We start from the raw sequence: 25,694 nt of genomic DNA on the forward strand, positions 1-25,694 counted from the left end.
GGCCTTCCCCACCACTGAAACATTAAGAACCTTGGCAACAGGGACTGGGTTTATTCTCTCATTTACTTTTTGCTACTCCACTCTCCTCCAAGCACAGTACCTTTCTTATTCAGAAGTTTGACAGTAACAGAATTTCCCATTATGAACTTAGTTCTCCCAGGGGACATAATAACACACTATAAATAGAAATTTGAATGAATAATAATGACAGATGACAAAAACACTGAAGGCTTTTGAAAACTCCTGTAACCTTTTGATGTAACTGAATACATTATTCATATTCAAATTTTGTAGAATCTACATTATTTAGTTTTCAGGAAAAAAACCTGTGTTCTGACTCAAAACACTAAATATGGATAATTTTGCATTGAAGACATTGCATAAGGAAGATCAGGTTAAACTAAGTTTAACCTGCTTTTGTAAGGTGAAAAATCAGATTTACTGTTTTGTAACACAACAAAAGAACAGTAAAAATTCCATACCCTTTCAGACAATTCTGCCAATAAATAATAAAACCTTTATACATATTAAATGATACTACACTTTCCTAAATCATTCAATTGTCCCAAATGAAAGTTCTGAGATAGTTTAACAGATTACCAACTGACCTTTGCTCATTTGATGACTCCCCCTCCCCCAGCAGAATCTAGGCTCTGTGAGGGCAGAACATCCCTGCTCTATCCACGCTAGCATAGTAAACCGTGCTTGGAACATAGTAAATATACCAAATGTGTTTGTTGATGCTTTTGATACAAAATTTGCATAGATAGCCCTAATTTTGGAAAAAACAAATCATTTGTAAGGTCAGTAATCTATAGGTGACCCAAAGGGTTTTAAGGGACCAAGTTCAGAGTATGTGCAATATATGGAATGCTTCTGCAGCATTTAGAAAACTGACCTGTTTAGCAGTATTTTATTTCTACCTTTCAAAGATAAACTAATGTTAAGCCTACAAACTTAGTTGTTCCATTAACAAGTTTAGAGTTTTGACAATTATCATCAATATCATAACAAGGACTCATACATTCTTCTTTTAATGGTCAGTTAAAGGAACAGAAGTTTAGTTCTGTTTTCAATTTATTTCACTTCTCTCATGCAGTCGTAAAATACCAGATGTATGGATGCACTGTAACAAATCACAGAATAGATTAAAATTTTTTGAGTCTTATAAGTCACAATTTAAGGCTCATTGTTAGTTTGAGAGATAAAACTGCAAATACTGGTTTCCAAGACAAGGTCATAGGAGTATTTATAAAATACTAACAAACTCTACACTTCATGATTTTAAAGAGGCAGAATAATAGATGAGGATTAAATTCAATGAAAACAGATAAACTAGAATAAAAAATGTTGCAGTAAAAAGTACTGATTCTAAGTTTGCTGCCCCACATCTAAAGATGAGATGACTTTAAAAAAGGAAACATTTTCATAAATAGAGACTTTAAAACTTCCTACTCATAATATCCACATGTGGTAAAGACTATACATTTAAGAAAAAGAACTGAATCAACATGAGAGTTAAAACAGGGTTTTTACACTTTTCAGAAAAAAGTAAAATACCACTGTTTTCTCTAAAAACTTAAACCTTTCTCCAAGTATCCTTGGGGACATGAAAAAGAACTCAAATTTTTTGACTTATTTTAGTAACCCCGCCCCTCCGCTACACACCATTTAAGCACCAGAAAAGTCCATGATTTGCATTCCTAAGCTGCAGTTATTTTGTATGGGAGACAAATGGTGCATTTGCCAAACCCCAGCCCTATTTCTGTTAGCAAGATGCAAAATAAGAAACAACACAAATACTGACTTGGAGGATGACACTGGCCAAGTACTTCACTCTCTCTGTGCACGCATGCTAAGTTGCCTCAGTTGTGTCCGACTGTGAACCCATGGACTGTGGCCCACCAGGCTCCTCTGTCCATGGCTTTCTCCAGGTAAGAATACTGGAGTCGGTTGCCATGTCCTTCTCCAGGGGATCTTCCCAACCCAGGGATCGAACCCGCATCTCTTATGTTGCAGGGTTTTTACCACTAGCACCACCTGGGAAGCCCCTTTAAAGCCTATGAAATAGATGTTACTAACATTCTGTTTTACAGATAAAGCAACTGAGGAACCTACCCAGGCTTACATGCTAGGAGGTGGCAGAGCAGGGATTAGAAATCCAGGAAATATGGTTCCAGAGCCCATGTTCTTATTCACTACAGTAAACTGTCCACTCTGTATCCCTAATCCTTATCTATAATTAATGTACTGGTTCCCATCAGATCGACAGTTCTCAACTGGGGCAATCTTGCCCTTCAATACCCCTCTCCCTCTTCCCTGAATCTAACTTAAGGACACCTGGCAATATCTGGAGATAATTCTGATTGTTGTCAACTTGGGGGTGGTATTACATTCAGTGGGTAGAGTCTAGAGATGGTGCTAAAAATCCCATAATATGAGAGGAAAACTCATTATCTAGCACACAACATTTAGAGTGCTGAGGCTGAAAAACCCTAAATGGAGTATAAATTCTAGGAGGGCAGGGTTCTAAGTTGATCTTGGTTGCTGTTCTATCATCAGATATAGAAATTACTTAAGTTTATCTGTTGACTATTTATCTGTTTTTAAGAGCCTAGAATTCAGCCTGGCACATAGCTGGTAGGCAACAAACATTTATTAAGGTACCTGAATTAATGGTGGTGCCCCCCAAAAGGACCAAAGAGATATAACAGGACATAACAAATTGAAGTGATTTCAATGCTCCACAATGCCACTTTTTTCAGATTTAATTTTCTCCCAACGACTATAAATAAAAACAATTCTGCCAAAACAAGTGGGTTAAGTGGGATTTCTGAGAGAACAACATTTTTTTCTTTAGATACATTGAACCTTTAAATACATGGAACTCTGCGAGTTAAATAGGTAAGGAATAAGATTTCTTTCTTTTTAAAATAAAAGCTTCTAAATGTCTCATTCAAATACCAAGTATCTAAGGGATTAACAGACATCCCTAAATTAGATGGTATTACTAATTAACTGCTGATATTCTCCAGCGGCTGGAAAATATTTTGAGAAAGTTTAAGATTCATTTACAGATTTCAAAAAAGAACGGAAATTACAGCACATCTGAGACAAAGACCCATTATATAAAAAGTAGTACTTGAGTCCACTTGATTAAAAGACTTTTATGACCGTAAGTGTAACTGCATCCTCTAGTTTAAAAAAATCTGTTAAGTGTAACACCTGCTGAACTATTTTCAATTCTTCCTCCTATACCTCAAAGAGCTACTGAACACTACCCAGAAGGCATACGTTCGTAAGTAATATTGCTTGATTTACAGAACTCTTTCCAAAGGAAAAATTCAAAAGATGGTTATTGGATATTCAAACAATACTAAGAAAAATACCTGACATTTTTCTCTCATCATTTCTGTAATTAATAAATGAGTCTGGCTTGCCCAAACGTTAAATTATGAAACCACACTATGCAAAACGCACCTATCACATTTAAAAAGAAGTTAAACCCATATTTATTTAACTAGCACTGTTAAACATTACACAAAACACATTCAAGTGGCAAGTAATTATAATGCAAGCCCTTGCATGGCAATCCAAATTTATTGAACTACTGATGCTAAGTTATACAAAATTGCACCACTTTAATTAAGGCTTTTAGTTTACATTTGGCCACCTCAGAAGTAGTTGTAACATTAGGTTGGTCAATTTAAATACTGTGGCTCCCTGTTGGATAGACACACAATCTTTACACCCAAACGTTAATGCATACAAAGCAACAAGGCATTGTTAAATAAAACAGCAATAGTTACTGCAACTTAGGCCTTGTGACCAATTACACATGATTAAAATTACTTCCCACATTCACATCCACAGTACTCTTCCACCATTTAACATCTCAACCAAAACGTTACACATGGGAAACAATCACTAACAGGCAAAAATACTAAACCTGTATATTTGGTATTGCAAATACACTTATGCATGAGCAAGCAGGGGATTCACAGTGAGAATCTACAGCTGCAGAAGCCTGAAAATGATTTACAAAAATTGTTAAATCATTAAAAAATTGTTTGAAAATATACACTTCTTGTTGTAGACCCCCACTGTACACACAACTATAAACATTGTTCCCTATGTAAACAAAAAAGGAAACATATAATAAAAGATTTGAAAAGTCTGGACATTTCCTTCCCAACAGATATTAAAGGCAACGTCTTTAATCTAAGACATTATACCGAAAGGACTATCATATTTTAAAGACAAGATCACTGTCTCCACAGGTTTTTTAAAAATTAAAAAACTATATAGCTGTGTTAATCAAAGCGCTTATTTGTACAATACAATGATAATGACCTTGAATTTCTTAAAAAAATTACAATAAGCTACAAGTATCAAAGAAGCAAAGTTATCTGGAGTAGTCTATATAGGAGCTCTTTGGACTTTCTTTTATTATGCTAAAATAGTGGTGCTTTTAGGATTTACATTATTGTACTCTCCAATACAAAGTATGGGGTGTGTTAAAGTATACAGTACACCATTTTCATACATGTACAACATTGGTGGATGAAAAATGTCTCTTAGCAGTAATACTGGATTGTAGCCTCTGGTTTTACCAGCTGCATACTCTAGGACTATTATATAAGTAAAAATCTCTCTGTGATACTGGAAAGTGATTAGAATGTGCAAACTGATGTAGTAGGTTTCATCCGCCTCTTACAGGGTACCACCACAGAAAGTCCATTTAAGATGTTGGTAGGTTTAACAAAGTTGGAATGCTGGCACTGTTGAATTGGGCAACAGTTCTTCAGACCTGTCAAAAGGAGAAAATTAATTGAAAACACAGGTTGTAAACAGCACACTAAAGATCAAAACGACATATTAATACAACAGTGCTAAAGTATCAGAAATAAATATAATACAGGTTCCTATCCTCATCATTACATTATGACCATGTACTATGATTCACAGCAAAGCACGGGCAGACATATTCTGCTGCCTTCCTGAAAGGCACTCAAGTGAAAGCTGAATGTACTTAAATGCAAATTTCTTTGTATTACCTCCCAAAGATTAAAAGCAGGAAAACTAAAAACAAAACCAAAACCCCATATTAAAATTTTACATCAAGTCGACTTGACTAGAATCAAACAGGCAGCAATACTACCAACATGGCTGGCCTATGAGAGTGTTTATAATCCCAGAATTACATCGTTGAGTACAGAATGCACATCTGACCAAGCTTTCCAAGACTTCTCTTTCCTACTCTTCCAGCAAGTGGCTAAAAAGCTGGTGTAGAGAAGTCAATAAAACAAATTTATTTCATGAAGGCTCTCTACAGTTGACAGTTATATAGATTTTTAATTCTATAAAACAGATCCTACTTACTTTAAGAGAAATGTCAGAAAAGGCTGTTATTACACTAAAATCTTATCTAAACTTAAAAGGGTAAAATCAGAATTCATCAGTCTGTCATTTATTTATTTACTTTGGATGATTTTCTGTACATACGCCTGGGCTAAAAAAATACTTCCTTTTTATATTGGTTTTCTGGGAATCAGACTTGCTCCAGAATGTTCATATAGATATGGCTGATGAAATAATTTCCTCAAATGCTTTGAACTTTAAGCCCTCGTTTACAGACTGAACGAGTTTCCTAAGTTTTCTAAATCTTAGCAGACTGAATGGAGCAAACTGGAAAGGACAGATGGCAGAGTGAGCTCAGGCACAAGTGTGCTGTTAAGAATGGCCAAGTGGTTGGAAAGGAGAGGATATAAAAAATGAGAAGTTGTATCTCTAAGCACTAAGTCGTAAGTGGAGAGTAGGGACAAAACTCTAGAAAACTACAGAATCAGAGTACTATGGTTGTACAGGGTCATTTAACATGGGAAGAAGCAGAGCTAGTCCAAAGTTCCCAACGGTAAGAATACAGTAGAAAAATATGGCTTAATGATACTTGGCAAACAGCAGCTAACAGATGAGGGTTTACCATGTGCCAGGTACTGAACTAACTGCTTTGAAAGTATTAACTCATTTGACATAACTGTTTCAAAAACTATGTTATAGTGATGTCTGCTCAATTTTCCTTTGTGGTCTCATCTCAAGATTGCATCCATGGTTCTCTCTGCCCAGGAACTCTTTACCCTCTAATTTCTACTTATCCATCAGATTTCAACTTAGATGCTCTCACTCTGAGACTTTCTCTGAATCCATAGTTCACATCTGACTGGTTTGGTGCCCCAATTAAATACTCTTGATAGTACCCATAACAGCATAGTGACTAATTATGGACTTTGGCAATCAGTTCAGAGTTCAAATTCTGAGCCATGTACTCAGATCATTAGATTCAATTCTGACTCTGCTATTCACTAACTATAGGGATTGAACAATCTTTCTGTGCTTCAGTTCACTCATCTGTAATATGGGAATTATAATAATTCTGCCACACAGAATTGTTCTGAGAATTCAACTAACATATAGGCAGTACTTTGTCTGCTACATGATGTCAGGGGTTTTAATTATCAGTATCATGCTGCATTTATTCCGCCAACAGCATTTATAATATTTTGCAATGGTTTGTTTGACTTTTACACTAGACCTTTATTAGCTTAAGGCAACAAAGAAGAGAGCAGAGAATATTGATTTTGATCATCACTATGTTGCCAGCACAAACCAGTGACCCACTGAGACGTGAGTGTATACTGGATAAACTCATTTAGAATACTTAAGTGGAATACCTTACTTCTCATGATCATATATAAGTGAAATAATTATTTCAATTACTAGGATATCATATTAACTCGTAAGAAGTAACCATTTGTTTTCTACAACAGAAAACTCTATACTTGCTTTTTTGACCTTTAATAAAGTTGAGGTTAAAAATTAGAGGAAACAAACAGAACAGAAGAAAGGATAAATTAACATACCTGGCTCAGAGCTACAATGCATTTAGTATATTAAAGCAGCTGACATGACGACTTTTTGCGGGCCTTCCCAGGCACTGGAGTTTTTCTGTTAATTTGTCGCACTAGGTCATAAAAGATCTGCAAACATTTATTAGTTTTTTATTTTAAATTGCAGGGAAACCACCCCCCCCCACCCAAACTACAAGTGAAAGAGTACAATGAAAAAATTGAACTTTCCATAACTCTTCTCCAGAAAGCAAATATTCTGTTCATTTAAGGAACGAGAGTAAAGCCAGGTATTCTTATAATTGTCAAGTGCTTTTCTGTTTATTTTTTGGGAGGGCTAACATCATCCTCCTTAAAGTAAATATTGAGTAGCTACAGAAACCTTAGTTTAGTCAGAACATTTATCATCATCCAGAGAGAACAATCCTTTACTCTTCTTTGACTCTATGTATTCTTATTCTACAACATAATTTTAAGTTCCTCTTGAATTTGTCATCTTTTATGTAACATTGTTCATACATCTGAGGATTAAATCTGTCTTCCCCACCCCTATTCTTTTCCATCTAATTTCCATCTTCATTTTATGGTAAATTCTACTGTACCACCAGTGTTTAATAAAAGAGGCTCAAATAGTATTATTGCTTGTTAGCATGCTAATTAACATATTTAATTAACTTGGGGTTGTGTTAATACACACTCATTATTTTCCATTAATTCTGAAAGCTAAATTCCAAATCAAGAGTTCTATTATACCATACCTCATTAACATTTATTTTTGATTTTGCAGAGGATTCTAAGAATGCACAGTTGTTCCACTGTCGTGCTAGATTTTGACCTTGTTCCTTTCCTACAACTCTTTCATCTTCCAAGTCACACTTATTACCAACCAGAATCATTGGAACCTAAACGGGTAAAAACAAATAAGTAAATAAATATGCTACATAAATTCAAATCAAAATTCTAAGAGTCAACCATAAGGATTAGTTTTTATTTTATGCCAGAGAAAAACACTAAATTAATAAGGTGTGCTAAAACTGACAGTTAAATATAAAAGCATTAGCAATTAACTTAAGAACTTGTCACATAAATTTTTTAAAAAACTAGCTATGATCTACTTATAAAAGAGGGAGGAAAAACCATGAAAATTGTATCAAAACAGACTTTTATTTTAGGCATCCTGAGCAGCATGCAGGATCTTAGCTCCCTGATCAGGGACTGAAGCCATGCCCTTGCAGTGGAAGCACAGACATAATCACTGGACTGCCAGGGAAGTTCCTCATAATGAACTAATTATAGCTTATAGTAAGAAAACACAAAACCTTTTTAAAAAGAAAATGCAAAAGGAAATTTCATAAAAAGTCAACATATTCCAAAATTTTAAAGTGTTTCTCCAAGGGACATAAATAAATTTCAGATTTTCTGGTTTCTTAACAAGTATTTATCAAATAAGTCATTCTCAATTTCATAACACAAAAAAGGAGAAATTTAGAAGGTAGATAAAATTTAAGGTAGAATTTTTAGCTTTTCATATAGTCTATGTTAAAAACCAAAAATTAAAATCATCTTAATTTACTAAACATCTAGACCATATGAAGCATGTTTTTGGACACTACAGGAAAAATAATCCTTATTCTGTAAAACTCCTACTAATCCTTTAGAGATTGGCTCTCTAAAGAAGTTTTGGAAAAAATCCAAACTAGAAAATCAAGATTTGTGGCTTTTTAAGGAACAGATATATAGTATTATATTAGTAAATACCTGTTTAATGTAACTGATCGAAAACCTACAGTAGTTACCAGAGACACTGGTAAACAGCTTTACCAACTAAAGCTGCTAAACTAAAGTATGTTAAAGAAAGAAAATGAAGTCTCTTAGTCGTACCCAACTCTTTGCAATCCCATGAACACTAGCCTGCATCAAGCTCCTCTGTCCATGGGATTTTCCAGGCAAGAGTACTGGAGTGGATTGCCATACCCTTCTCCAGGGAATCTTCCCGACCCAGGGATCGAACCCAAGTCTCCCGCATTGTAGATAGACGCTTTACCGTCTGAGCCACCAGGGAAGCCCTAAGTATGTTAAGGTCCCCCCAAAGGCGTCCTGCTTCAGAAGGCGAGGAAATGAGGATATTTCTAATTGGTGCTCTCAAGCTCTTGAAATAGTTGCTATAATTAAACTATACATAGTACAGTGCTTCTTAAAAGTATGATGCCCAGACCAGCAGCACCAATACCATCTGGAAATATGTTACAAATGCAAATTTCTGAGCCCTATTCCAGACCTACTGAATCAGAAACTCTCAGAGTGGGACCTGGCAATCTGTTTTAACTAGCTTTACAGGTGATTCTGATGCAAGATGAATTTATATACATAGCGTGACGAGGAATTTAAAAAATCCTTTTGTAGTTTCCTACAGGGTTAAACTCCATTATGGTGTACTTGGAAGGGGCGTGTTACTTAACATTAGAATTGAATATATTTGTTGGCTTTCTTGCTTCTTCTGTCATAATTGCTTGAGATGTGTTCATGTGTTGTTCTGATTCCTATTAAAAAGGCTCTTAAATCTACCAGAACGTCATCTGCTCTATTAGTAATATTTGCCACCGACACCTCTCCCCCTTCTCCACCAAACACAAGATTCAAAAATATGAAGGGAAAAAAACAGGAAGGGTATAAATTTTATTTTACACAGGAGGAAGATATTTCTCACTTTTTACATTTTATACAGTGTTAAAGGTATGTTTTTCGGTTTCAAAGAAAAAGCTTTTGAAAAACAAACTCCTCAAAATAGATGAAGTTTAAATTGGATTTAAATTCAAACTTTTAAATCGGATATCAGCACAATAAGTGTTTGAAAGAAAATGTAGTTATTATGAAGCCAGCTTACATCATCCGTGTCTTTAACTCGAAGAATCTGTTCTCTCAGATCTTGTAAATCATTAAATGTGGACTGTGCTGTGATGGAATAAACTAATGCAAAGCCTTGTCCATTTTTCATGTACAAATCCCTCATTGCTGTGAATTGTTCCTACAGTTGAAAGAAAGAATCATTAAAAAAAAAATAATGTTTTGACAGTTAATTTGACAATTTTCAAAGTCTATATTTAGAGCTCAAAGAAGAATGTAGTAGTGTTATGTAACATCTCTTAAAACTGTAGTCCGTGGCTATTTGAAAAATTGGTATTTCAAGAAATAAGTGTTTTATTTAAAAATAATACACCAGAGCAGGCTTATGTGCAGTAAATGCACTGAAGTGGAAATGTCCCATCTTCAAATGCTGCTTGAAGGCAGCTTTTCAAGCCACCATATGGAAGGCACCCAATCGAATCACCATTACTCACAGCTAGCTCACAATGCTCCAGCTCTCCGAGGTCCACCAGCAAGTTACCTACATGGTGCCATTTTCCCACACTTCCTCCTTCACTAGACTGTAAGCTTTTGAGTGTAAGAATACAAGCCACGACACATATCAGGTACTCAAACATTAGATGAATGAATACCACACATCCAGAGTAAATCTTCCCTTCACCTTCAGATACCATCAGATCTAGCTGTTCTGTAAATATATTGAAGGATGAAAGGTACTATTCAAAATACTTCACACAGTCACTGAGGAATCTCAGGTATTTCCCACATAATTTAATATATGGATATATAGCCTAACTTTCTTTAAAAGTACTAGTGAAGCTATGAAAATTTTCATACAAATTTTCTACTTATTTCTTCAGTAAATAACCCATGCACACAAGAAAATAATTCAAGGGGATAAGGAAGACAGCTTTAAGACTTAATGCAAGCCTTACTGTTAAATAATGTTTATCTGTAAGTATACCAGCATTTATAAGGCCAACACTGCACAAGCTGTGCATACACTTGGGTAGTGCTTTACATACCGTTCCTGCAGTATCCAAGATTTCAAGCATACACTGCTGTGCATCTACTTCAACTTGCTAGGGGGGAAATTAAGGTAGATCTTCATTTTTTTTCCTGTATATAAGACTACTTTAATATGTATAATATTAATATGATATTTAAAACAGACACAGATTACAGCAACTTTGATACTAATCTCAAGTAATACATGCTCTAACGAAACAGGAGAAAAAAATAGCTGGATAACTAACGTTTACTGACCCTCAAACTGCACTTAGTGTAAAAACCATGAGTTCTCAATTTAATATAAAGATATCTACAAGATATACAAGCTCCAATCTCAATGTGAATCACTCAGCACTTAATTCTGCAGAGGAAGTAATTTCAAATCAGCTCAAAAAATTTTTATTTAATGCAGTAATAGTTCCAATAATGTCAGAAGTAACCATCTTTATCAATTCTGCCATACTTTAGATATACTTTCCTTTTGCTTATAACTACATCCCCTTCACTATATTGGAACAAAATTTTTGGTAGCAAGGAAGAAGAGCTATCAAATAAATTATATATCCCTGTACCCTTTAAACCTAACATTTCCTAGGAAAAAAAGATACAGATGCAGAAAAAAGAGTAATGCTGCCTCAGAGCTGGGGTCCAGAAAGGGTTCCTAGTTTTGGCAGACTGTGGACACAGAAGAGGAATGGAAACAGTGTCTGCACCGCAGCAAGGGCCAGGCTGGCTGCTTTAAGGCGGCGGGTAATTCTCTCCCTTGTAAATTAAAAATGTCTGCATATTAAGTTTTATTGTCACGTGTTACAGAAATGAACAATAAACTTTTCTACTATTATGAGCAGTGGAATTTTCTCAAGGAGTTGTAAATAGGAAGGTTAGGGAGACTTTTGTACTTACATCTTTATATAAAAAGCAGGGAGCCTGAGAGTCATTCAGTCTTTGGTGGGCAGAAAGAGGGGAGAAACATGGAACTACCCACCTGAAGTGGATGTCTCAACTCTAAAGTCAAATTGTAACAAATTACAACTTGGGGGTCAGTGTAAACTTAAAATTCTTTGTGAGCAAGAAAGAAAGATAAAGCAAGAGTGATTAAGATTCTTGTAAGATGGTAAACATGCAATGCCAGGAAATAATCAGATGTGAGTTCTCCCCACTAATTTTATAAATTAACTCTGCTCCTCATCCTATACTCTATAGACAACATTTAATATTTATTAAGCTAAAAACAATAATTTATGTTTACAGTAAAATTGAAAGCAAAAGCCTTCTAAAGTAACATACCTTCCTATAAGAATCTTCTATCGTAGGATCATATTTTTCAACAAAAATTCCTTGAACAAACTGTACAGTCTGAAAAAAATTAACATACCATTATACTCCCTCAAAAAGAAAAATCCAAGTCTGCACATTCAAAAATATTAATTTCACATAAGTAGTTATACCACTGATAAAAAAAAAAATAACCACAACTACCTTCGAACATAAGTATTTGGTGGGAAAATTACCTCAGAAAGCTTTAAATATTAATAATCATAACGTTCCTTATTGGGTAGGTCTAAATTTAGAGCTCACATATTTAAAAATTGTTAAATGGTTCCTATTTCAGTTTTAGGGCTTCAATGTGAATTTTAGTTAGAAAGTGGCTAATTATTTGGTGAACACACATATGTGCACACTCACAATGCCTCTCCATCACTTTGAATATGTTTACAAATGAAAACACAGTTCATACTCCACTGTACACACTTCTCTGTTTGGTCCAAGCAAGTCAAATTCTGTGCTGGGTGTTTATGTGACAAACACGTGGCAAAGTAAGATGGTCAGTCTATCTTGAGGTGGGGCTTTGCTAAACTCTGAACCATTCACCAAGTTATTTCCCCTAAGTTTCTCCCCTTCCTACCTACCATTGTCAAGTTGTGTCTTCTTTCTTACTTTACTATTTTTTGATATAAAAAACATGGTGGGACAGTCAAAGGTAAACTTCGAAAAAAGTTTTAAAAATATAGTTATTTAATTTTTATAACATAAAACTTATATTTTTTAAGCCAACTCACAATGAAATGGACCAAAATTTATTTCTATCTTGCTCTGAAATGCAGACGGACATAGACTTGTATGTGCTCAAGTCCAAACTGGGCTTAAGTCCAAACTGTATTCTGGTCTGGAACCCATGTTCCAGAGAGAATATGATCTCCCCAGATACAACTAAAAGTTGTCTAAATTACAAGAAAAAATATCATATTACTTCTAAAATCAATGAGATTTCACCTTAACAAAAAAATAAGCAAAACCTAACACTCAACAGAAAAAGAACATGTCTTAAGTGTGAATAGCTTGGGTACAGTGAGAATGTCTTACCAGAGCAGATTTTCCAACGCCTCCCGAGCCAAGAACGACTAGCTTATACTCACGCATGGTGCAAACTTGTAAAAGCTAGTACCTTATTAAGAAAAAAAAAAAAGAAAGAATTCTTAAATAATATCTTTGCATTCATGTGCTTCTTATATAAATAAAACATTCAAGCATTTATTTAAAATGACTACTATACCATACTAAGATGAAGCATTTCATAAACAAACTTAGTAAATAATGTTACTGGTAGGGCTCTTTATAAAACATCAGAAGAAGGAAATTGCAGAATTCTAGACATGATTCTTAGTCCTACTCTGTATTCAGTTACTATAAAATACTCTGTCAAGAAAAACGGGGGTAGGGGGGAGAGGACTGAAAAACTGCATTAAGGGGCATTCTATTGGCTAAAAGATGGCAGTGATATACATGTTATCTCCTTTTCTGAACCACTTGTAATCCTGAATCACAAGTAGTTGAGGTCTACTAAGTACAAGGATATCCCCAATGAACAGCAAATAAAATTCCTGCCCTCAACTGAGCTAACTTTCTGGTAAAGATGAACAGTATAGAGGAGGGATTTGCAAACAAATCCAACTCCCTGTTTTTGCACATAAAGCTTCACTGAAATACAGCCACATCCATTCATTTGTATTGTCTGTGGCTGCTGTCTTGTAATGGCAGAGTTAAGTCCTTATACCAGAAGCTATCTGGTCCACAGAGTCTAAAATAGTTACTATTAATATGAAGCATTCATAGAAAAAACTTGCTGGCCTCTGAGATACATAAATGGTAAATGAGTTAGTGGAGAAAGCTGACCAAGTATCTATTACTGAAGTTTGTGTGTCTGTGTGTCTGAGAGAAGGTTGAGGGTGGTGTTTGGATGGGGTGGCAAAGAGACCAAAAACGGTCAGGAATCAAAAGTAAATCTCAAGAACATGAGTGTCCAGACTGATAAAAGTCTACTGAGTATTCAGTATGATGAAACAGGGAAAATCAAATAAACATAAAACCCCAAAGAAACAACCCATACCAAGGCTCATCATTTTAAAATTTTAGCTTACTACTGAGAGGGAAAGAAGATCCTGCAAGTTTCCAGGATGGGGAATAACGTGAGAATACAAAGCTCCCACATTTCTAGAAAAAAAAAAATAATAATTTGCTAGTGGCTATGGTACAAAAGTAGCCACCAGACCAGGCTTTAAATCCTCTTCAATGAAGAGATGACAGTTCTTTACTTATAGTAACACAATACCAGGACTGGTCTGAACACATTTAACCCACCAATAACTATTTACTTTAGTAAATACACTTCTGTGACCAGCCTTTTATTGATACCTGCTTCCCTGGTGGCTCAGATGGTAAAGCGTCTGCCTGCAATGAGGGAGACCCAGGTTCGATTCCTGGGTCGGGAAGATCCCCTGGAGAAGGAAATGGCAATCCACTCCAGCACTCTTGCCTGGAAAATCCCATGGACGGAGGAGTCTGGTAGGCTACAGACCATGGGGTTGCAAAGAGTCGGAGTTCTTTATTTATAGTAACACAATACCAGGACTGGTCTGAACACATTTAACCCACCAATAACCAGTTACTTTAGTGAATATGCTTCTGTGACCAGCCTTTTATTGATAGCCTCTTACTTCTCAGTCAATTAAGAATGGACTCACTTTGACATATTTCTTTGTATTAAACCTCTTTATATGTTCTTTCTTTCTGGTCCATACTCTTGGAAGAAATCCTGTGTTTTATTTATCTGGTAGCTCAGACGGTAAAAGAATCTCCCAGCAATGCAGGAGACTTGGGTTCGATACCCTGGAGACGGAAGTGGCAACCCACTCCAGTATTCTTGCCTGGAGAATTTCATGGACAGAGGAGCCTGGAACACGGCTACAGTCCATGGGGTTGCCAAAGGGTCGGACACGACTGAGCAACTAACACTACTACTATACGCCATCCTTTGATTTCTCCTTCGGATGCCGTGTTTAATACCAAGGATGACTTTTCAAAAATTTCTCCTTCACTTGTGCCTTTAAATACATGGATCACTTACTGTATTTTTCTCCATTCCTTAACTGGGCTGGGGGGGGGGGGGGCGGTAGGGGGCCCTGGAAGAGACCAAATTTAAAAAATACCAAAAAAGTCAGTTGCTAACTTTCCCACTTACCAGTTCCTATATTTTATTTCTAAACTTAGTGAACTTATCATTTCCATAGACTTCTCTCCAGTACTGGAACACTCCTTAACTTTCGTGAACTGCACAGTTCTTACCAGATATTTCATGAAAAAAGATATAAATAAAAGCTGAACCACCTTTCTCTTTAAAGAATATCCCACATGGTAGTGTGCATTTAATTTATGACAAATAAGTTGTTTTCTGTAAATGTGTAACTGGTCAGGTTTATTTCTTTTAATGTAAAGTCATTTAAAAATAGGATTACTTAGGTGGTAATTCTATTCAGCTCCATGTAGACATTATCCAACCACCCAGACCTACATTAATATTTGAGAAATATTTAAAAATAAACTTAGGACTCTAATGAAAGACATCTTCAAATCTGTGTTTCTGCACCCAGCTAGACGGAACATGGTAACTTTGGGGTCAATAATTTATTAAACAGCATCCCAAAGAGCAAATCAACTAACTTTAACACAAACAGACTTATTTCCCTGAATCTTTTATCCTTTAGGCAGCTGGGCTGTGCCACTTATTGATTCACTTCTTTGCAAGTGTCATAACTTAAAAAAAGAGAGAGAGACTTCAGTGAACACCCAGAAAAATGCCAACAATCAGCAACTGTCTACCTTAACTGATGCTGCTTTTACAGTTGATAATTAATTCATTCCTGCCTTTGAAAGTTTGTGTATCTTTGGACTTTGAAATTCCCTAAAGACTCTGTAAGACTAGTAGTCTGCTCTGATCAGGGCAGGCAATATGAGACCAGGGTAGCGTTTCCTTAATTAATCAATAACTTCAGCTATTGAATGGTATTGCTCATTCTTTGATTGTCCACTTAAGATCCTCCTCTGGCATCATTCCAAATGATGCCCTCAGACAAACAAGCGTACTGAATGGGCTGCCTGTGTCCAACTTGTTTGTTCTTAGATTTTCCTATCACATGAGTCAGTAACAACAATGATGGGTGCTCCAATAAGTTCCTTGAGCTCACACTGTTAAATCTGTTATTCTAGGATTTGTACCAAGTAGGTTTTTGTGTAAGGCAATTTAGGCTTTTGATTTTGGCCTGGAGCGTACTATTTAATATGTATTTTTGCCATTAGTTCATAATTCTTCAGCTACTTGCTTTGCTTTTTGTTAGTCTACTTGTGCAAAATTTTGTCTCATGTTCTGTTTTGTCCTCATTCACTGTATAAGGGAGAGCTGTTTGGAATGGATGGACACACAGGTCTGAAAAGCCTCCAGTGAAATTCTAACTGGCCCCAAGCACTAAAGGTTGAAGATGAGTACAATCAGTGACCAATTCAGGCAAAGGTGAGTGATGGGCCAAACTTCACTGTGGGTCACTCACTTTCATGACAGCATTACAGGGTCATGAACTGTGAGGCTGATTATGGGGCACCTTCCTAACTTCTGCTTGGTCAAGAGACCTGAAGATCTGTTTGTAAGAATACATTTGTTAAAAAGAAATTTTTAAACTCTTTCTGTGCTGCTATCATGGTGCACACGGAAGTCCCAGCTGATGCTCTCAAGAGCATCAATAATGCTGAAAGGAGAGGCAAGTATCAGGTTCTTACTAGGCTTGCTCCAGTCAGTTTCTGTGATAATATGATAATGAAGCATGATTACACTAGTGAATTTGAAATCAATGATTGCAGAGTTGAGAAAACTACTATGAACCTCACAGGCAGGTCAAACAAGTGTGGAGTGATCAGGCCCTAGATCTGAGGTGCCACTGAAAGATCTAGAAAAATGGCAGAATAATATGCTCCTAACCCGTCAGTATGGTTTCACTGAACTGACAACTTCAGCTGGCATCACAGACAATGAAGAAGCAAGATAAAAACACAGGAGAGAAATTCCTGGGATCCTTTTTCTAGGGATAATACAAATATGAACATGCCTCAATGGAAAAAAAAAATTAAAGCACACTTAGATCGTATCATATTCCCTCATAGCTCAGTTGGTAAAGATCCGCCTGCAATGCAGGAAACCCCTTCTGCTTGATTCCTGGGTTAGGAAGATACCCTGGAGAAGGTACAGGCTACCCACTCCAGTATTCTTGGGCTTCCCTTATGGCTCAGCTGGTAAAGAATCCACCTGCAATGCAGGAGACCTGGGTTCGATCCCTGGGTTGGGAAGATCCCTTGGAGAAGGGAAAGGCTACCCACTCCAGTATTCTGGCCTGGAGAGTTCCATGGACTGTATCGTCCACGGGGTCGCAAAGAGTCAGACATGACTGAACAACCTTTACTTTCATTTTCACTTTATATCATATTGAGGAATAATTTACATTCAGTAAACAAGCAGATCTTAAGCACACAGTTAAACGAATTTTGGCATATGGCAATACCCTCCAACCTCAAACACAACTCTCATTAACATTTAAAACACTTCCATTATCCAAACAGTTCCCAATGTATCTCTTTCCAGTTAATTACCCCAACACCATTTTTTTTTTTACTCTAGTGATCTCTCTCTTATTTGTCAAGGCCATACCTTTTCTAGGAAAAACTTCTGTGTCTTTTATAGACTTCCAATATAATCTTGACTCTTGCACTTTCATCGCTAAATTACAAAAATGGGGACTTTGACAACTACAGAGTAACAACAGGACTTACGGCCAACTTTTAAAATGTAAAAATTAACCCTTTCAGAGGAATTATAAACATAGAATAATTATGAGAAAAAAATAACATTCAATAATCAACTCCTCTAATTGGTATTCCAAAGATTCAAAATAAGATGACTAAGACAGCCTTCCTTTACTCCCCTGCTCAAACCTTTGGAAACCTACCCTCCCTGAACCACTGTCTCTTTACACTTCCCAAAATGCCTTTCTATTCCACTTACTCCTTGACCATACCACTGAAATGCACTACTTTTCTTGACAGTTTCTTAGCAAAGAAATCTCTCAAATTGCTAGAGTAGAAGTCAGAGTTGTAGAAACTGAATTTAAAAACTGGTCTAGAATTTAGTTGGAGTTACGTTTAAAGATTTTTCTAAATCTCAGGTAGACGAACAGAAATTTGTTGTAGAATCCCAACTGAATTACTAAGTACTTAATTTTATCATAGAAGAAAGAGATTAACAGGAGGAGGACAGTAAAGACCAGATTCAAACAGTCCAGCATATTTAAAAAGAAAACTGGCCTTGGGAGCAGAAAAATTTAGGAAATATACTATTTCAGGGGTAGACTGCTCAACATTTAACACTGTAAACAAAATGAACACAGGAAACAAAATATATTAACTTCAGGAAATTTTAAAGAGAGACATGTTCTTTCTGTAAATGGTCTAAAGACCTGAACAGGAAACTGAAAATGAAAAATTAGAAAATCTACAATAGTTAAGCATTTTCAGAGATCCTCACAAAGTAAACAAGCCAGAAAGAAAAACTAAACCAAAAGGTTTTTGTTTTCTAAGAAATGGGAAGCTGTGAACGAGGACACTTGTATATACTATAAAACGTAAACATTTCTGGGAATTACATTTCTTAATGAGATGACTAGGGTCCTTCTTTCTTCCCAGTTGCTTCATTTATCCAAAGTATTACTTATTGCTAGGATGAGACAGGTTCACCCATATTACTGCTTTATTAGTAATTTGTTCCTTCTATTTATTATTGATAAAAAGCATAGTATGGATATAGGTAATATTTTCTTTATCCATTCACCAGCTCATGGATATTTTGGTTTGTTTCCAGCTTGTGGAAATTATAAATAACACTTATCAGTTTAATTTTAGTAACACAAACAAGAATTTTAACTGTAGAGCCCTAAATTAACAAGAAATTGAAAACTTTTCAAATCTTCAAGTAGGAAATATGAAAATCATCAACAGACTTTCGAATACAAAAACAGTGACAAAACAAATTTAACTTACCAATAAGCAGCTTTCTAACAAGGAACACTGATAAGAAGGAACCACAAATGAAGTAAGTCATTCTCTTTCATTAATTTTTTTGCCAATATTTCCTTATATGGACAAAAAAGCAAAATATTCTTATTTAAATCCTACTAAATACCAACTCTTGGGATAGTATTTTCCTTAATAATAATTAAAAAAAGCCAAGATTGGAACTAATACCTATTTTTTAAATTTGTGCCTTCTACTACACCAGCTCTGAAAAACTGTTTACAGATTCTAAGCCAAAGATAAAAAGAGGATTTCATTATGAATGCCAACTCCGAATGGTTGGCAATGGCCATTAGTTCAGTTTTTAAAATTTCATGCATAATTTTAAGATAGGTAGAGTTATATCAGAATTTCAAAGGGGTTATGATAATTGTTGTTTGAGTCACTGAAAACAATTGTTCTCATTCACTGAACCCCAAAGAGGGACAATTTTGACAGCACAGCAGAGTGGTTCACAGCATCTACATTTTAAAACCTGATTTTGTATAATCTTTGGCAAGTCATGAAACCTTTTAGAGCTTCACTTTCCTTACAGGGAAAATGGAAACAGTAATGCCTATACGGTAAGGTTGTGAGATGGATATACAAGAACGTAAACTCCACAAAAATGACAATGTTTGTCTTTTCTTAATTCCCCAGAACCTCAAACAGTGACTGGCATATGAAATGTGGTAATTTCCCTCAAGAGTCCTTGCACATAGTAATAATCAGTAAAAGATAGCTTTAAAAATAATTGTAATAGCAATGGTCTGGGCTACTGCTCAATACATGTAGCAGAACTGATTGATGCTCCCTCATCTGAGAATCACTGCTCTACCCTTTTACCTACTAGTTTAACAAAACACTAAGAAAGGAGGAGGACTACTGCTATTCAGTGTTTGTCTAGTTTATTAATAGAAAGTTTCTTCTAGGTAGGTAAAAAGATACAATGCATAGCCTTAAACTATTTTCCAATCATATGTGGGTTTCCATCCTTAATTTAGTCCTATTACTACAACCAGTTTAGAATATGTTAAAGACTAACTGAATTATATTATAAATTTAGCTATACTTACTATATTCCACGGAAATCTAAGAGGCATTTTTAAAATATATTTTAACATCTCTGAAACTGGAATGTATCTTATAGGAAACTCCCGCTGTTAATACAAAATGTAATATATATATTAATATATACTAATCTATCAGTATTTTGAATTATTTTAAAATGTAGTTTTTTTTCTGAGAGTTTTATTACTAATAAGCAGTAAATTTATAATACACAAATGAAAATTAAAGCCAGAAGGTGAAAGAGGAGTCATGGAGTTGTCTTGTAATTATAGCATGTTATTATAACTTAAAAATGGTGAAATCTATTAGAATTATAAAAAAAGGGGGGGAGTATACAAAGGCAGTCAGAAGGTATAAACCTGCAGTTATAAGTACATACTAAGGATATAATGTACAACAGGATAAAACTAACACTGCTTATGTTATATAAAAGTTCTTAACAGAGTAAATCTTAAGAGTTCTCATTACAAGGACAAATACTTTTTTCTACTTTAATTTTCTATGTGTATAAGACAATGGATGTTCACTAACTTGTGGTAATCATTTCACAGTGTATCTAAGTCAATTTATTATGCTGAACACCTGAAACTTTTACAGCGCTGTACATCAATTTTATCTCAATAAAATCAGAAAAAAAAAGGTGGCCAAGTTTAGCCAATCACTCAACTCACAATGAATAATAATTATAAAATATTGATAAAAATATTTACTATTCTGTATTACGTATAATGGGCTTCCCACATGGTGCAGTGGTAAAGAACCCACCTACCTATCAATGCAGGAGACGCAAGAGATATGGGTTTGATCCCTGGGTCAGGAAGATACCCTGGAGTAGGAAATGCCAACCCACTCCACTACTCTTGCCTGGAAAAGTCTAAGGACAGAGGAGCCTGGTGAGTAACAGTCCATGGGGTGGCAGAGTCAGACATGACTGAGACTGCGCGCATGTGTGTGCATATGCACACATACTGCATACAATATCCTACATTGACAAGACCCAGGACACACCCAAGGTCAGACATTACTGCCCCTAACTAAGAACTACAAGCTTATACATCTAAAAATCACTGGGGAGGGAATTCCCTGGTGGTGCAGTGGTTAGAGTCTGTCTCGCAGTGCAGGGAACATGGGTTTGATCCCTGGTGGGGGAACTAAGATCCCAGATGCCATGGAGCAACTAAGCCTACACACCACAGCCAGAGAGCCCGCTCGCAGAAACTACTGAGCCCGCGCACCCCAACTATAGAGCCCACGTACCCCAACAAAAGATCCCGCGAGACAACCAGGATCTCATGCACCACAACTGAGGCCTGATGCAGTCAAACAAACAAACCGAGGAAACTTTAAACACCATTACAAAATGAAAAACAGATGCAGTAAAAAACCTCTTGGCTCTTTGGTTCATGTTGACATTTACTGAAGACCCACTCTAAACCAAGAATTGTGCTAAAACCTGAGAATTAAAAAAGAAAATCTAAGAAATGACACCCTCTATCAAGATTACTGTATTATAGCACTCAATATTCAAAAGGCATATATGAGTACCTTCTACATGTTAGGCTTTGTTCCAGGAAAACAGAATAAAGCAGTGAATAAAATACCTTGCCCCCCAAATTTACAGTTGGGGGGGGTGGGTTGAGACAAATAAAATCAACATAAAACATGGTAATTTGACAAGTACTATGGAGAAAAAAGTATAAAACTAGTTAAGGGAGATAGCAAGGAATGGAGAGATTATGTTAATCAGGGTGGTAATGAAGGACTTGAAGTCAAAGTACTATTTAGCTCAGTACTCAGTCATTTCAACAAACTGTTATCAAATCCTATTTTCAACAAAAGATTCTATCATCAGGCTTTGTTCTGCTCAGTATTTTTGAATCAACATCTTTGGTGGGATGATGTTCCATTAATTTGCGGCTGAACTTAAATACGAATTTGAGATAGTTATAGACATTTGTTTGGGATCCACAAGAGAGCTCAAGACTTCAATGTCCCTCCTTCCTTTGCTAATTGGGATATAAATGGGATTTCTGGTGGCTCAGACGGTAAAGCATCTGTCTGCAATGCAGGAGACCTGGGTTCGATCCTTGGGTTGGGAAGGTCCCCTGGAGAAGGAAATGTCAGCCCACTACAGTATTCTTGCCTGAAAAATCGCATGGACAGCGGAGCCTGATGGGCTACCATCCATGGGGTCGCAAAGAGTCGGACACAACTGAGCAACTTCACTTTCACTTTTCAAACATAGCTGGTCTTATGAGGTAGCATTATTCAATATGTACAAAATGCCCCTTGGTGATTTCCTTTGCTAACTGTATATAGGAGAATATTCATTATCCTTCACGGTAGAAGAAAATAACACAGGGATCAGGACAGAATGTTCTTGACTCACAAATACTTGGGATGCAGTCCTTAGGAGGGTAATGTCAGAAACATCTGAAGTATTTTCACACTATCTCAGCCCATAGTGACTGTTCCTCTTTCTGACAGGCTGCATCAAATACTTTCATTTCAGTTCAGTCGCTCAGTCGTGTCTGACTCTCTGAGACTCCATGAATCGCAGCACGCCAGGCCTCCCTGTCCATCACCATCTCCCGGAGTTCACTCAGACTCACGTCCATCGAGTCAGTGATGCCATCCAGCCATCTCATCCTCTGTCATCCCCTTCTCCTCCTGCCCCCAATCCCTCCCAGCATCAAAGTCTTTTCCAATGAGTCAACTCTTCGCATGAGGTGGCCAAAGGACTGAAGTTTCAGCTTTAGCATCATTCCTTCCAAAGAAATCCCAGGGTTGATCTCCTTCAGAATGGACTGGTTGGATCTCCTTGCAGTCCAAGGGACTCTCAGGAGTCTTCTCCAACACCACAGTTCAAAAGCATCAATTCTTCGGCGCTCAGCCTTCTTCACAGTCCAATTCTCACATCCATACATGACCATAGGAAAAACCATAGCCTTGACTAGACGGACCTTAGCCGGCAAATTAATGTCTCTGCTTTTGAATATACTATCTAGGTTGGTCATAACTTTTCTTCCAAGGAGTAAGTGTCTTTTAATTTCATGGCTGCAGTCACCATCTGCAGTGATTTTGGAGCCCAAAAAAATAACGTCTGACACGGTTTCCACTGTTTCCCCATCTATTTTCCATGAAGTGATGGGACCGGATGCCATGATCTTCGTTTTCTGAATGTTGAGCTTTAAGCCAACTTTTTCACTCTCCTCTTTCACTTTCACAAGGAGGCTTTTTAGCTCCTCTTCACTTTCTGCCATAAGGGTGGTGTCATCTGCATATCTGAGGTTATTGATATTTCTGCCGGAATCTTGATTCCAGCTTGTGCTTCTTCCATCCCAGCATTTCTCATGATGTACTCTGCACAGAAGTTAAATAAGCAGGGTGACAATATATAGCCTTGACGTACTCCTTTTCCTATTTGGAACCAGTTTGTTGTTCCATGTCCAGTTCTAACTGTTGCCTCCTGACCTGCATACAGATTTCTCAAGAGGCAGGTTAGGTGGTCTGGTATTCCCATCTCTTTCAGAATTTTCCACAGTTTATGCTGATCCACACAGTCAAAGGCTTTGGCATAGTCAATGAAGCAGAAATAGATGTTTTTCTGGAACTCTCTTGCTTTTTCCATGATCCAGAGGATGTTGGCAATTTGATCTCTGGTTCCTCTGCCTTTTCTAAAACCAACTTGAACATCAGGGAGGTCACGGTTCACGTATTGCTGAAGCCTGGCTTGGAGAATTTTGAGCATTACTTTACTAGCATATGAGATGAGTGCAATTGTGCGGTAGTTTGAGCATTCTTTGGCATTGCCTTTCTTTGGGATTGGAATGAAAACTGACCTTTTCCAGTCCTGTGGCCACTGCTGAGTTTTCCAAATTTGCTGGCATATTGAGTGCAGCACTTTCACAACATCATCTTTCAGGATTTGAAACAGCTCAACTGGAATTCCATCACCTTCACTAGCTTTGTTCATAGTGATGCTTTCTAAGACCCACTTGACTTCACTTTCCAAGATGTCTGGCTCTAGATTAGTGATCACATCACCATGATTATCTGGGTCGTGAAGATCGTTTTTGTACAGTTCTTCCGTGTATTCTTGCCACCTCTTAATATCTTCTGCTTCTGTTAGGTCAGGACTTGATTATACACTCTTGTTTTGCTTTCTAAGAGGAAACAAAAGGTTGTAGAAGGCAATATTATCTTGTGATTGAAGAGGCTTGGCTCTATTTTAGAAGCTGTAGGTATGTAAACGCCTCCAGCAGCAAGGTGTTACTATTAGGGAATAGTGTGGATTATGGCCAAATAAAGTGAACACTTATACAGCTAAAGTCATTCCAAATCTAAAAACTGTGACTTAGTGAAAACCAACACACTTATTTGAGTTATGGAGATTTTTACTCTGGGCCACCAGTTTCTTTACTTCTGGACTAGATGAACTCTAAGGTCCCTTTCAATTCCAAAATATTGTTACATCAAGTTTTGAAGAATTATAAAGAGAAACAATTTTTTAAAAGTATTCTATAGTTATACTCCTTCTTAATTAGTATAAAATGATATATTGCTGTCCACTGAACAACATGGGTTTGAACCATGTGGGGTCCACTTATTTAAAAAAATAAATTTGTATCACACAATTGGAGGTGGGCTGACTCCTTAGGTGCTGAGGGCTGACTGTAAAGTTACACTTGAATTTTTGTCTGAACCTTCACATTATTCAAGGGCCAACTGTGAAATTCTGTTTTGGTAATAAAATTTAATGATAATGTAAATTTTTTTTCCTAACTACATAATGGAGGCTTAATATTATAGACATTTTAGAATTATCTTTCAAATATAATACAGATAAAGCTAAATAAAAAGGCTTGAAACAATAAGGACAATCTTTCTGTTCATTCGCTGTCCTATCTGTCAACACTACTGGGCACACAACCAAGGCAAGATGCAAAAGCCTTCTACATTTTCTTCTCCCTTCTGGCATGCTAGTCCAAAGCGTTTTGTGAGGTCAATCGAGGGTTCTTTCAAACTAATGTAAGATTAGGGCCTAGGCATGAGTTTCTCCCTCAGGAAATATACTTCAACTATCAACCCAAATGAAGAGGTTGGTTGTACAGGATTATACATATTGATTACAAGGATTAAGACTGGGAAGTAAACTATAAAAAGAAGCAAAAGGTCATTGCAAGAGAAAAGTATGCATATAAAATATGCAAAAATGTGGACTGGGGACCAAATGTCACAGGGCTGACAGATAAAACCCTGAATAAAGGATTCTAATTAAAGATTGCTTTAATTCTATTCTGGATAAAATACAATACACCATCAAACCAAAGGAACTTGGTATATTAATCCAGTAACAAAATTTGTTTCCATAAAGTTACCATGAAAATGCTCGAAATCAAGATTATCTTAAAA

At 36.4% G+C, this 25,694-nt stretch overlaps 1 protein-coding gene across 8 annotated transcripts in view; it reads right to left on the bottom strand.

Moving 5' to 3' along the window:
• Positions 1-2,750: 2,750 nt before the first annotated feature.
• The window catches only part of RAP1B (RAP1B, member of RAS oncogene family), a 47,096-nt gene continuing 24,152 nt past the window's right edge, over positions 2,751-25,694 (bottom strand). For 3 of the 8 annotated variants that reach the window (XM_015094763.3, XM_027967474.2, XM_060412828.1), the window contains exons 2-8: positions 13,146-13,227; positions 12,069-12,137; positions 10,796-10,852; positions 9,790-9,930; positions 7,664-7,807; positions 6,921-7,037; positions 2,751-4,810 (exon numbers count right to left, since the gene is read on the bottom strand). In XM_015094763.3, the coding sequence (XP_014950249.1) occupies positions 6,951-7,037; positions 7,664-7,807; positions 9,790-9,930; positions 10,796-10,852; positions 12,069-12,137; positions 13,146-13,202 (555 nt within the window). In that variant the 5' untranslated portion in view covers positions 13,203-13,227 and the 3' untranslated portion in view covers positions 2,751-4,810; positions 6,921-6,950. Of the gene's footprint in view, positions 4,811-6,920; positions 7,038-7,663; positions 7,808-9,789; positions 9,931-10,795; positions 10,853-12,068; positions 12,138-13,145; positions 13,228-14,200; positions 14,274-14,474; positions 24,446-25,694 lie in introns of all 8 variants that reach the window. The other 5 variants (XM_042246944.1, XM_060412826.1, XM_060412827.1 and 2 more) reach the window with 4 other exon arrangements.

The sequence above is a fragment of the Ovis aries genome, chromosome 3, assembly GCF_016772045.2.
Source record: "Ovis aries strain OAR_USU_Benz2616 breed Rambouillet chromosome 3, ARS-UI_Ramb_v3.0, whole genome shotgun sequence".
NCBI lineage: Eukaryota > Metazoa > Chordata > Mammalia > Artiodactyla > Bovidae > Ovis > Ovis aries.